Raw genomic sequence first — 10997 nt, 5'->3', positions numbered from 1 at the left:
AACTTTTCTCATTTCATGCTTGAATTCTGGGAATTGCAGAAAGGAACGGTGCAACCCCTGATGAATTCAATCCCAAAATCAACCGGCAGCGGAGGAGGAGGTTGTGGCAGCAGTAACAACTCTGCAATTCGGGATTCTAGTCTTGTTGGAGAAGAAAAAATTTTGGACGTGGAGGAATCCGACGAAGAAGAGGATTCCGCAGAAGAGCAGCCTCCAGAGTTTATCCCAACACCTCCACCCCACTTGCTTTCTCCACCACCAATCCCAATTGCTCCCGTGGTTGTTTCGACAATACCTCAACACAAGAATCTCCAACCTGGTTTTATCAACACCAACGGAAATCTACACAATCTCCACAATTCCAATGTACGAGATGGGAAAGCGGCTCTCGACATTTTGGCTGAAAGAATCAACAACAGCAAAAAATTCTCTAATCCAGACGACCAGATACAAGTGTCTCAATTTATCCACGACAAGAGAAACATTTGGGCCATGTATGACCGTCCGTTTGATGAAGGTATGCACTCAATTTAGATCTGCTTAAGAAAATATTAATTAAAAATTGTATTGTGAAACTTGTACATTTTTTATCAAATTGCCCAATATTTTCCCCCTTTTAGACTTGCTGACCGTCAATAATCCCGGTGTACGAGGATACGCGAGTAGATCGCAAGAAAATTTAATGGATGCAATGACCAAGGAACGGTTTCAAAAGAGCTTCAATTCACGTGGTCAGTCTTCCACTCTGCCGTTGAACTGTAGACCCCCGACGTCTGGTGGTCAGCGAAGATCGAGCACGTTTCGCAACATGTTCAGCAAATTTAGACGAAGTATTACCGATCTCTAATTTTTTTAAATGACAAATTTAAGTACAGTATAATGCATTTAATTATGTTCTGTTGCAGATAAACAACCAGCTGGACAAGTTATTAAAGAACTCCCAGAATACAGGGATGATGAAGTACAGTCAATTACCAGTCGCGAAACTGGTCCCTCCGAGCAAGGGAAGAAGCGTGGGTTCTTTAGTCGTCTATTCAGAAGAAGTCGCAAACACTAAAAATGCTGTTATTACTTAAATATTAATTTAAAATATTCCCAATCATCATCCCGTGAATGCTTACTTTTACATATGATCGACTTAATAATACTATGAAATAATTTCGCTACCGATTATCGACATAAACCAGCCACGAGTATACGCGTTAGCTTAAACTTTCTTACAGTGTGTTCTGTTGCAAATTGTTATTAAAACCCGATGATGCAATTAACTAGGCCACTATATCATGTAAAAAAATAAATATAAACCACCCACGTACCGATTTACGGGAACAGGTATTAGCAAATGTATCTATCAGTAATTACATAACATAATAATAATAATATTACAAAATAACAATAAGCTAATTATAATTATGTATGTACGTACTTAAAATGAATCGAGACGTTGAGAAATAAAAGTAAAATTCAATCACAAATAACTTCTCGTAAACGCTTATTTTTTCACTAGACTTTACACATTTTTCAAACAAAATTTTAACATCGCTTAACGTTATTTGAGGATGAAACTGAAATCTAAAAATATCAATCACTGTGGGGAAAATATTAAAATTCATGAAGTACACATGCGAAATTTAAAACGTAACGTGCGTATATAACACGCGTTTATTTTGTTTCCATTGAGTCAAAATCTTTTACCGTCAGTATAAAAAAAGTTTAAATTAAAATCAGATAAACTTAAATCTAAACATACAAACACAAAACAAATGCAAATAAAACATTCAGACGAGGTACTTTATAAAAATAAAATATTATGAGCTCAGTGAGCGAATTGCGTCAATTACTATTTAGCGTTTGCCCATGCATAACTGCGCGATACAGGGGAATTTTTCTCTCAAAAGAGTATGGTTTCTTCGAACTCATAATAATCTTTGTAGTAGAGCCTCTAGGAAAATGCTCCTGAGCAAATTTACGAAGTTCCTTCTTTTCCAGCGGGTCATCGGACACTGTAAATAGTTAATTAAAAGAACATGAAACAACCTGTAAGGTGGAATGTTCAAAAGGCCCGAGCTAGGGTTTTTGCTTCCATTACACACTTCAGTAGGACTCAATAAGCATAACGATCCAATTTAAAATTGAATAAAACTCAGTTTATAAATTTTACGAACGTCTCCCAAGGCGTTCCATTATCATGTAACGCGGTTACATAATTTATGGACCTAGCCTGATGACTGCAAAGCACTACTTTTTGAGGTACAGTTCCGTCGAGTGCAGTTATCAGCTTGATCCTCATGTCAAATTTCAACTTGCTGACGATCGAAAAAACAATTGGGGTCACTCTTCTGGGTTCCTTGGGTCTTATCAATAATTTGGTTGTTTTATTGTAGTTTCGTACGCAAATATAACTAATGTCCCAAATTTCAGACTTCTGTGAACATTAAAAATACCCTGCACCGATTCTCAACCACTTGACCGATTTTTCTCAATTTTTCTTAATTTCTTTGAAATTGATTTCCCATTTCAGTCTTACTACATACGAACATGTGAAAACTTATCAATCGGAAAGTTTAAAGAGGGTTGTCGCGTATCAGACAGAAAAACAGACCAACGAGATTCTACTACATACAAGCCCTGACTCGGGTTAAAAATTAATGTAAGTGAGGAATTTTACACATACCGGAAATTTCGACCATCAATCCCGCTGGGCATGCATTGTAGAAATCGACAGGAAGTTTGCAAATTCGAAGTTCCTTATAGTCTGCGGTGCGCCAAAAACAATCGAAGCAGACGATATTTTCAGACTCTGAATCATGAAAAACCCTGTGCCAGGTACATAAAGGGGTACACAGACGGGAAGATTGTTCCGAAAGCTCACGCTTCTCCCCTGAAACACAAAGGTAAGCAGAATGTCATAGTGTTGTAGTGAAACTACTTAATTTTTACCATTTCCAAAGCGCTAAATCTTACGTTCAAGTTCAGGTCTCACTGATAGCATGTGTGGGTAACTGACAAACTCTTCTTTAGACATACATGGAGGCTTAGTTCTATAGAAGAGGAGTTGCATTTGGTATTGAAGCGTTCTACTATGGTAATTCAATATATGATCGTGAGGAAGACAATAAACAACGATAGACGTTCCGTGATCAGGTACGCTGTAGTACTGAATTGTGACATCCAACACGGCTCGTTTCAATAAGTCACCAAGTAGGCATTTTTTTAAATAGTCATCTCTCGATGGAAATGCATCAGCTAAAAATAGAATAAATTTGGTTTTTATTAATCCTGGCTCTAAAATATTTAGATTAAGTTCATAAATACTGGAAATACCTGAAACGATCTCATCCATATGTATATACTGCCCTCGATAGAGTTGTCGCCACCTCCACACAGCTAGTTGATTCAGGAGGCAAGCTAAACTTTCCCCACTTTCATTAATCATTTTTACTCTTGGTAAAATTGTTTTGGAGTTTGGATCATGGATCTGATAGATAGCAAGCAATTAATATATTACTTATACAATGAGAACTCAGGTGCATTTTTTCATTACTAATAAAGTCATACCACTTCAGTTATTCTGGCTGTATCATTGACCAGAGATCTTAGTTTTCTAAATTGTTCAACAAGGATTGGAATATCATCCTGAACTTCTGCCAGTTTAACAAAGTAAACGAACAATGGTATCTGCAGTGATTAAAAGTAATTCAAATGACAAAATAATTTAAAAAATTAATTGCTGCAATATATGTAGAAGGATATGTAACAGTGTACGCACCTTTAATATTTTATCGTCTGGTCTTATTAATTGACTAATGGAGTATAGGGATTTGGTCCCATATTCTAACAAGCGTACTTCAACCATATTATCCTTAACTAATTTTATTACGCCTCTGACGTATCCCGCCCCCAATGGACAAAGAACAACTTGGTTTATGCGAAGGGTTTCTTCTATCGAATATTTGATGGATTCTATTCAAAGAGAAATATTTCATAGTCAATCTAGTAAATTTTTGAAATATGTAGGAATGAATCGCAAAAACTAACTCACCTGACCCTGTTGATATCCAGTCCTTGATGGCCTCTTTAAGGTTACCGATGTGCACTTCAGCACCCACTTCAATCACAGAAAAGTTATTCATCCCGAGAAAACGATTGAATTTACAAACTTTATCCTTCAATTCGTAGACAGTGGGTAGTGCAATTAATCGATTATAGCTATGCTTAAAATCTTCCTCAGCAATGGTTAATGGCGATGGAATCAAGGTTTCTAATGTATCAGAACTGTCGGGTTCAAGTCCAAGTGATGACATCCTATGGATTAAAGCTTTTGGTTCTCTCGAAATGTAATCAAATGACGGCAACAGGGGTTTTACTCTTGAAGCAAACTGATTAGTAATAGTCAATTGCAGTTCATCACTACAATCGAACTGTGCTTCGTTTATCTTCAAAAGCGCTTCACAGAAGGTAACATTCTCACTTTCCATAAAGAGATCAACAACATGACATCCCTCTTCGTCCTGTAATATATAACAAAATTACTAGGGTAATAGTATTATTAGGACATACTTAGCTTATTAAACTTGGAAATAGGCAACATTGCTGCATATGAAGAAGGACAGATGCCTTAACGGAATCGAGTCAGACTTACAATTGCCAAAATACTTGCTTCTAAGATGTATTTATTTATCCGACGAAATCTGTTCATAATGGCAGCGTTTTCTTCAGTAACACCAATTGGGATGATTGGCAGAGCACAGGGATATGCTAGAGGAGGTTCCGACATTGCCACATCTGGCAGTTCAAGCAACTCCGTGCTCCGAAAGAGGTATGTTTCCCCACTGTCAATTAAGAGGACCTTTATCCTGCCATTTTCTTCAATTGCCTTGATATTACCACGAGCACTAATTTTTACACAAGAAACATTTCTAATCAAATCTGAGTATGTCAGTAAGTAAGGATGAATTATGAAATTAATAGATGACTTACTATTTTGTGGTCACTGGGTGCCGAACACAGCAAAGTGTCAGCAAAGGAAAGTTTCTCAAATTAAACATTGCTATTCCAAATGATGCTAGTCTTTCCATTAAGCTTTCGATGTTCTCAACCTCGTGAATTTTATTGTCTTCAATAACTGAAAAATGTTGATAAGAGGTTGGTCTGGGGCAAACTTTTACCTAGATACAAGAAACAATAAATTTTATTAAGTCATAATCCCGTTAACGAACCGTAATTGTATTCTATTCGTCGAATTCATTCTGACATCGGATTATCATTTAACTTACTCTAATTTTATCCCCAACATTAAATTTGCAATCTAAAGATGCTGCTGGGCCGGTAGGTACTGGTGAATCAGAATCAATAACTTGGCTGACTTGGCTGTCAATTTCCAGCTTATCCTCAAGTATATCCCTCTTAGGAGGAGCAGCAACAAATGAATCAGAGTCTTTGGTCTCATTCGTGGGTGGTACTGGTACGGGTGTTGGTATTGATGTCCCTGGGGCTTTCCTGACTTTTTTCGTACGTCCATCTCAAATAGATAAAAAAATTCGAATGAAACATTCCGTATTTCAAGTAAATATATGTACATTTTTTCTTTTGATCAGTATGTCAATGAAATTGAAATATATGAATGAAGGACTAGCCACGATATGAAACCACATCAAAGTAGACATATATGCGGTCACATATGTGATATGCGATACATAGAAATTTCAAGTTTTGCAACTGGGTATAGACATCAAGTAATGTAAATCTTTAGTTTTATCCATTCTGAATCAAGCAAATTACAACGGTAGTACGTAAGAATACTATTTTTAATACAAAGCTGTTTTTACATACACTGGTGCTACCAGCACATTATTGTCAAATAACCTGGAAATTAGTAATTGTGATCATAATCGACAAATTTCAATTATAAATAAGTTATATGCCTAAAGTTAGTAATATTATAAGTACACAAAATATGCTAAATATTGCTAAATATTTCATCGATTTGTAAAAACATACAGTATGAAAGGAAATTCGCAGTGGCAGTAAATAAAAAAGTAAATAGCATTTGGCCATAGGAAAGCAATCATTGAATACCTTCTCCTTTCTGCTTAGAGATTCCGAATCCTTCTTTAAGAACATCTTTCGACGACAAGCCAACCCGTCCACTCCCTTTTTCTAATCTAAACATTGGAAATCAAACAATTAAATTAGAAATTGACTAACAGAAGGGCAACTAAGAAATAGTTTAAACAGATTAATGGTTAAGAGGTATAAAATCTATTTCGATATGTTTTCTTACTCAGTTTTTAAACAAGCGTGGTTACAGAAGACTAGTAAACAGCGAACACACACTCCAAAGTCTCTGTCCGGAATGCAAGCACAATTTGTGTTAATGATTAAGTGATCACATTCATTGTCGGCGCCCTTGCCAGCAGTTTTTATACTAAGGCAGAAATCACGATCAGTCATCGTAACAACCCTGGCCCTCTTGGTAATCTCCCTACAATCAATCAATCATTGCATAAGTTTAGTAACAAGAAGTTTAAAATGCTTTTGTTTAAGTTGCAGAAAGATACAAACGACAAGAAGTACTTACGAGTCCCAGGACGACTTCAGCTCATGCTTTTCCATACACGACTGGAACCTCTTGTCACTGACAATGCTGCAAACCAAAAAATGGTTCTCATCAGGTATCTTACAAAAATATAAGATTTAAATTTAATGAATAATAAAGAATACTTACGTTTTATGAGATAGTTTCGTAACTTGTTTCTGCTTAGCTCCAAATATACTATTTCTGGAAGAATCTGATTCAGCTTGAGAAAGACCAGAAGAACCAGGACCATCCCCATCTGCGTAGGTAGACCGAAATGTTCGACCCCTTCCACGGCCCATTCCCATCGTCGGAAGAAACTCATCCTTTGTAATGATAGTCAAATCTCTGAATCTTAATGACTCCCTGATAAAGTCCGGAATATCATCCTCTGGCTTGCGATTCAACCACTCTTCAAGTGCTGGACTTTCATTGTCCTCCTTATGTTGTTGACCTTGCTTTTTTTCCAAAGTAATGGTTGGACGTTGTTCATCATCATCAGAGTCATCGGAGGATGTGTGTACTGGAATCAGTCCCTTGCCCCTTCCTCTACCGCTGTCGACCAAATTAACAAGATTGATTTTTCTACCATGACGTAGCAGCGACGTTGTATGAAGCTACGTGAAATATGTCTTTACCTCATCGCCATGTTACTGGTAAGAAATTCTACTCCGAAGCAAGAACTTGAAATTATAGAACTATCTCTTCTCTGCCTTTGGGCTAAGATCAAAGTGTAGTATCTGTTCTTATCAGTAGAATACAAATTGTAGAACTGACTAATTTCAACTTTCTCTCTTTCAAGGGAGGAGAATAAGAATCCGGCAGCAACACAAGGACCAGGATAAGCGTGAAGGAAGGGATGTCCCTCGCTTGATAAGACGGACCGATTTTGTCGGCGAGGGAACGAATAAGACCAGCCAGCCACAAGTGAAGGAAAAAGAGAGCCAAGCCACACTCGTGCTGTCCACCGCCTCAAAGTTAAAACCCTGCTTGTGTGTGATGGAGGAACCTGAGAGTAGCAGACATTCAAATTCAGACATGCAAATTAGCAATGGATCCAGCCAGGAATGTTGACGCCACAAATTCCATGTACGAATATTTACGAATTATGCTTGAAATCTGAAATGTTTGCGATTTGTTGCAAATTGATTGAAGTGAATTGACAATTATGGTAGTTGTTTAAAATGGCCTCAGTACAATATATTAGTCATCTTCCAAGCAGCAAGTTGACGTGACTCTAATAAGGAGGAGATGGTAGCAGGTTGTTGGATACGTTATAAGTCTATGATGTATACAAAAAGTGAACGATTGAAGTGTTCAATATTTTTGAATTTTTTTGTATCGATGTTAAATTTCAGAAAAATTAAGTTTGCTATTGGATATGACAGAGCAACTATCTGGGACCACAGAATTGTAAAAATTATCAAAATCTGAGCAGATCTTGATTTTTGACTGCAGTTTAAACACACGAGAAAGTGAGGCCCTAAAAGCTCAATCCTCCTTTGCATTTTCTACACTCAGAGTCTTCGTCTCAAATCAGTCTCATGGGTGCAGATATTTGAGACAGGTCATCATAACGTTTGGCATTCCTTTGGAATTTGGATGAACAAATAGTTATGAATCTTATAACCTATACAAGCTGAAAACGCCCGTTCAGGAGATGCTTATTTTATGGATTCAAAATTTCTGGTGGAGGTAAACTAATTTCAAATATGTATGCCGGAGGCATTTGCAATGCATTTGATTCATTTTCTTGCAAATTTATGCAGCAAGAACATGATTTGCTAAATGCGAAAATAAGGAGCCCACAGAACAAGGTAGGATATTGTTTTCCGTTTTATCTTGTAACTTCTCATGGCACAAGCAATTGATCTGTTTATTAAATACTCGTAAATCTAATCTATATGTATCATATCTAAGTAGACATATTACTTTAGTTTATTTGTAATTCATAACAATATATATGTATGTAATTATCTATCATAATAATTATTTAACTGGTTGCATCTATAGATTATGTATGATCCATCCATAAATGCTTTGATAATCAAAAAAGTAACAATTTACCAATACATATTTAGTATCATTATTATATCTTCCTACCAATCTATACTTGCTGATTTATGCTTATTACATGAATAATAATAGTAACAATAATAATAATAATGAACCAACATTTTATGAGAGAAAAAATGTCAAGTGTGTATTTTTCTTATGGAGAACGTTGCTTAAGTAAATTCATCATCTCTTTGTTTCCTATAAAAGCTTTAAGTAAGATTCATGGCGACGCGACGGTGGTGGCGTATTTATTAATTAATTATTAGCTACTCTACATCTTAAAGTGATAAATATTTCCTATATTATTCTTTAAAGTTTCTCTCCAGAATTTAATAAAATTCTAACGTTACACATTTTTATTATACACATCAGAGCAGAGTTTCTTGTGGAGTAAAAATTGTGCACTCTCCATTACTTACTTTTTAAGTATTTAGTGTAGTAGTACCAAACTATTTATGGCTGTATAATATTCTTTTATTATGTCGCTTTTTGTAGCATCTATGCACGTGTGTATTAGGTAATAGCTATCTAAAAAGTATGTAAAACTATCGCCGTAAATGTAATTTGTACAGGATAGATCTATACGACTATCGTTGATCATTTGATCAGGGACTGTGCAAAAAGCGTGTGATCGACTTGAGGGGGGTAGGGGTCAAGGCATCCTTGGGGATATAGGTCACACCAGCGGGGGTAGGGGTCAAAACTGCCCGAAAATCGATCACATGTTTTATGTACAATCCCTCAGCTTCTTTTCTCGCTTAGACGAGTAAATGCTAATTTATTGTTATCCGTAGAGTTTATTAGTATGTATGCTGTACTGTATTTACCCACATATGCACTTATCCATACGTATTAATAATGGTTTGCATAATTCTCCACCTAGCTATCCTTATGTTAAATAGTATCTAATTTACCCTAACGATTGACCACGCACTTGTGTAATTAGTACTAACTGTGATAATGAGAGTTGTATTTATTCAAGTTATTACTAAATTAATAGACCACCGGTAAAAGAGGGCCAAGTCTGATAAAGGTCATCAGTATAAAAACGCAATTTGTATGTATCGTTATTATGTATGTATGTATGTACTCGAATAGTCTTACTTAAACTGTTAACGCTGTTTGTCAGTAGTGTTATCTTTTCTATTTTACATTGTTTTTGTACACAATGAATGAAGTCAAATATTATGAAAAAAACTATGCTTCGTTATTTCTGGGGTGGTTGAGTGATGAGTGGGGGGAGGAAAGAGATGGTCCTACCAACTAATAAAAAATCTTTAACCTTAATCGCCCTAAATTTTACGTTTTAGTTTATTATCACTGGCTCTTCAAAGTTTGCATTTAACTAGTTTTAATAATCATAATAATAATAATAGCTGAGTACGTTGTTTAAAAAAATGTGTGGGTGTGGTGCGTACGTATTCTGTTGCATGCATGCAGTATTCATTTGTTTGTTCTCGTCTTGACGTCCTTTCGTATTTACTTAAATGCACTATGAATGAATTGAATTGAATGAATGCATGAAAGCCATTTCATTTTGGTTCTCGTATGTATGTAGGAAATTCTACGTAATAGTGTGATAATAATAATATATGTAATATTTCATGTAATTAAGTAGGTGAGAATTAAGTCAATCAAAATATCATTTGAGCTTTTTATCTGTGACTTCTGCTTTACTGGTTGGTGGGGGTTCAACCATCGTCCAACTAGGCCACATCTGTGTGGGTATAGCAATTAGCAATCAAAATGCATAAAACAAAATACTGTTAATACTATGACAAGTAGTAATAAGCTGCCAATACAATGACCCATAATAATGATGATGGTATTATATAGTGTGATGCCGAATAACGTGTGAATATTCGAGCTGTGGTAGTAATGGGACTATGTTTATAAATATACATATTCAGCTAAATCAACAATTTGAGGGCCTGCTTAGCAGGAAACCATAAGGAATGGAAGATATTAAAATAATGGCTGAAATAATGAGCACGATGATGAAACCAGTGCAGAGATATTTTGGTATTTCAGTTTATAAATGACACCATGAATCTGGAAAGTCTATCATTATAAATGGCAACTAAAAAACTGTCAATTGTGGGATATAACATTTGAAGGTATTTGAGTTGAGGTGCTGCTGAACTAATTATTTTAGCTGTGAAAAACTTGTAACAAAATTAAATGGACTTGGCTCTATAGAATGCAAGGTTGTTGTTGCAGTGTAAATATTCGGAATGGCTGCTACTGCTGGCTCAGGAGATCGGATAACAAGGTCCAAAAGAAGATGATTTCTATTTCGTTAGTAACTGTGGAGTTCAATATAAAAAAAGGTCAGCTTCCATCGCAAATTGTAAAAATAGTG

The 10997-nt window shown here is 35.8% G+C and overlaps 3 protein-coding genes and 1 non-coding gene across 14 annotated transcripts in view; 2 read left to right on the top strand and 2 right to left on the bottom strand.

The window, feature by feature from the left end:
* Positions 1–1475, top strand: part of LOC110851408 (probable serine/threonine-protein kinase DDB_G0282963) — a 59475-nt gene extending 58000 nt beyond the window's left edge. For all 3 annotated transcript variants that reach the window (XM_035852941.1, XM_035852942.1, XM_022099177.2), the window contains 3 exons: positions 40–517; positions 621–830; positions 906–1475. In XM_035852941.1, coding sequence (XP_035708834.1) covers positions 40–517; positions 621–830; positions 906–1057 — 840 coding nt within the window. In that variant the 3' untranslated portion in view covers positions 1058–1475. The remainder of the gene's footprint in view (positions 1–39; positions 518–620; positions 831–905) is intronic.
* A 155-nt stretch (positions 1476–1630) lies between these two features.
* LOC110851409 lies at positions 1631–7530 on the bottom strand. Of its 3 annotated transcripts, none has more exons than XM_035852947.1 (16): positions 7369–7530; positions 7216–7260; positions 6728–7132; positions 6581–6646; positions 6284–6484; positions 6079–6164; positions 5277–5521; positions 4981–5168; positions 4643–4895; positions 4043–4511; positions 3770–3963; positions 3559–3678; positions 3325–3478; positions 2965–3246; positions 2675–2881; positions 1631–2003 (listed from the first exon to the last, which is right to left on the bottom strand). In XM_035852947.1, exons 2-16 carry the CDS (start codon positions 7224–7226, stop codon positions 1834–1836), a joined length of 3051 nt encoding a protein of 1016 aa, XP_035708840.1. In that variant the 5' UTR covers positions 7227–7260; positions 7369–7530; the 3' UTR covers positions 1631–1833. The 3 variants fall into 3 exon arrangements, with proteins under 3 accessions (XP_035708840.1, XP_021954870.1, XP_035708839.1); XM_022099178.2 differs by having other exon boundaries at positions 7216–7243; positions 7369–7496; XM_035852946.1 differs by having other exon boundaries at positions 7216–7509.
* LOC118436121 lies at positions 7278–7375 on the top strand. The gene has a single exon (XR_004835222.1). It is a non-coding gene; the product is annotated as a U2 spliceosomal RNA (small nuclear RNA).
* An 870-nt stretch (positions 7531–8400) lies between the features above and the next one.
* The window catches only part of LOC110850632 (basic proline-rich protein), a 36481-nt gene continuing 33884 nt past the window's right edge, over positions 8401–10997 (bottom strand). For 4 of the 7 annotated variants that reach the window (XM_022098101.2, XM_022098098.2, XM_035852943.1 and 1 more), the window contains one exon: positions 8401–10941. In XM_022098101.2, coding sequence (XP_021953793.1) covers positions 10935–10941 — 7 coding nt within the window. In that variant the 3' untranslated portion in view covers positions 8401–10934. The remainder of the gene's footprint in view (positions 10942–10997) is intronic. The other 3 variants (XM_022098100.2, XM_022098102.2, XM_035852945.1) reach the window with 1 other exon arrangement.

This window comes from Folsomia candida, unplaced genomic scaffold (assembly GCF_002217175.1).
Source record: "Folsomia candida strain VU population unplaced genomic scaffold, ASM221717v1 Fcan01_Sc006, whole genome shotgun sequence".
NCBI lineage: Eukaryota > Metazoa > Arthropoda > Collembola > Entomobryomorpha > Isotomidae > Folsomia > Folsomia candida.
Note: the sequence above shows the minus strand (reverse complement) of the source record. Positions and strands in the feature narration are given on the sequence as shown.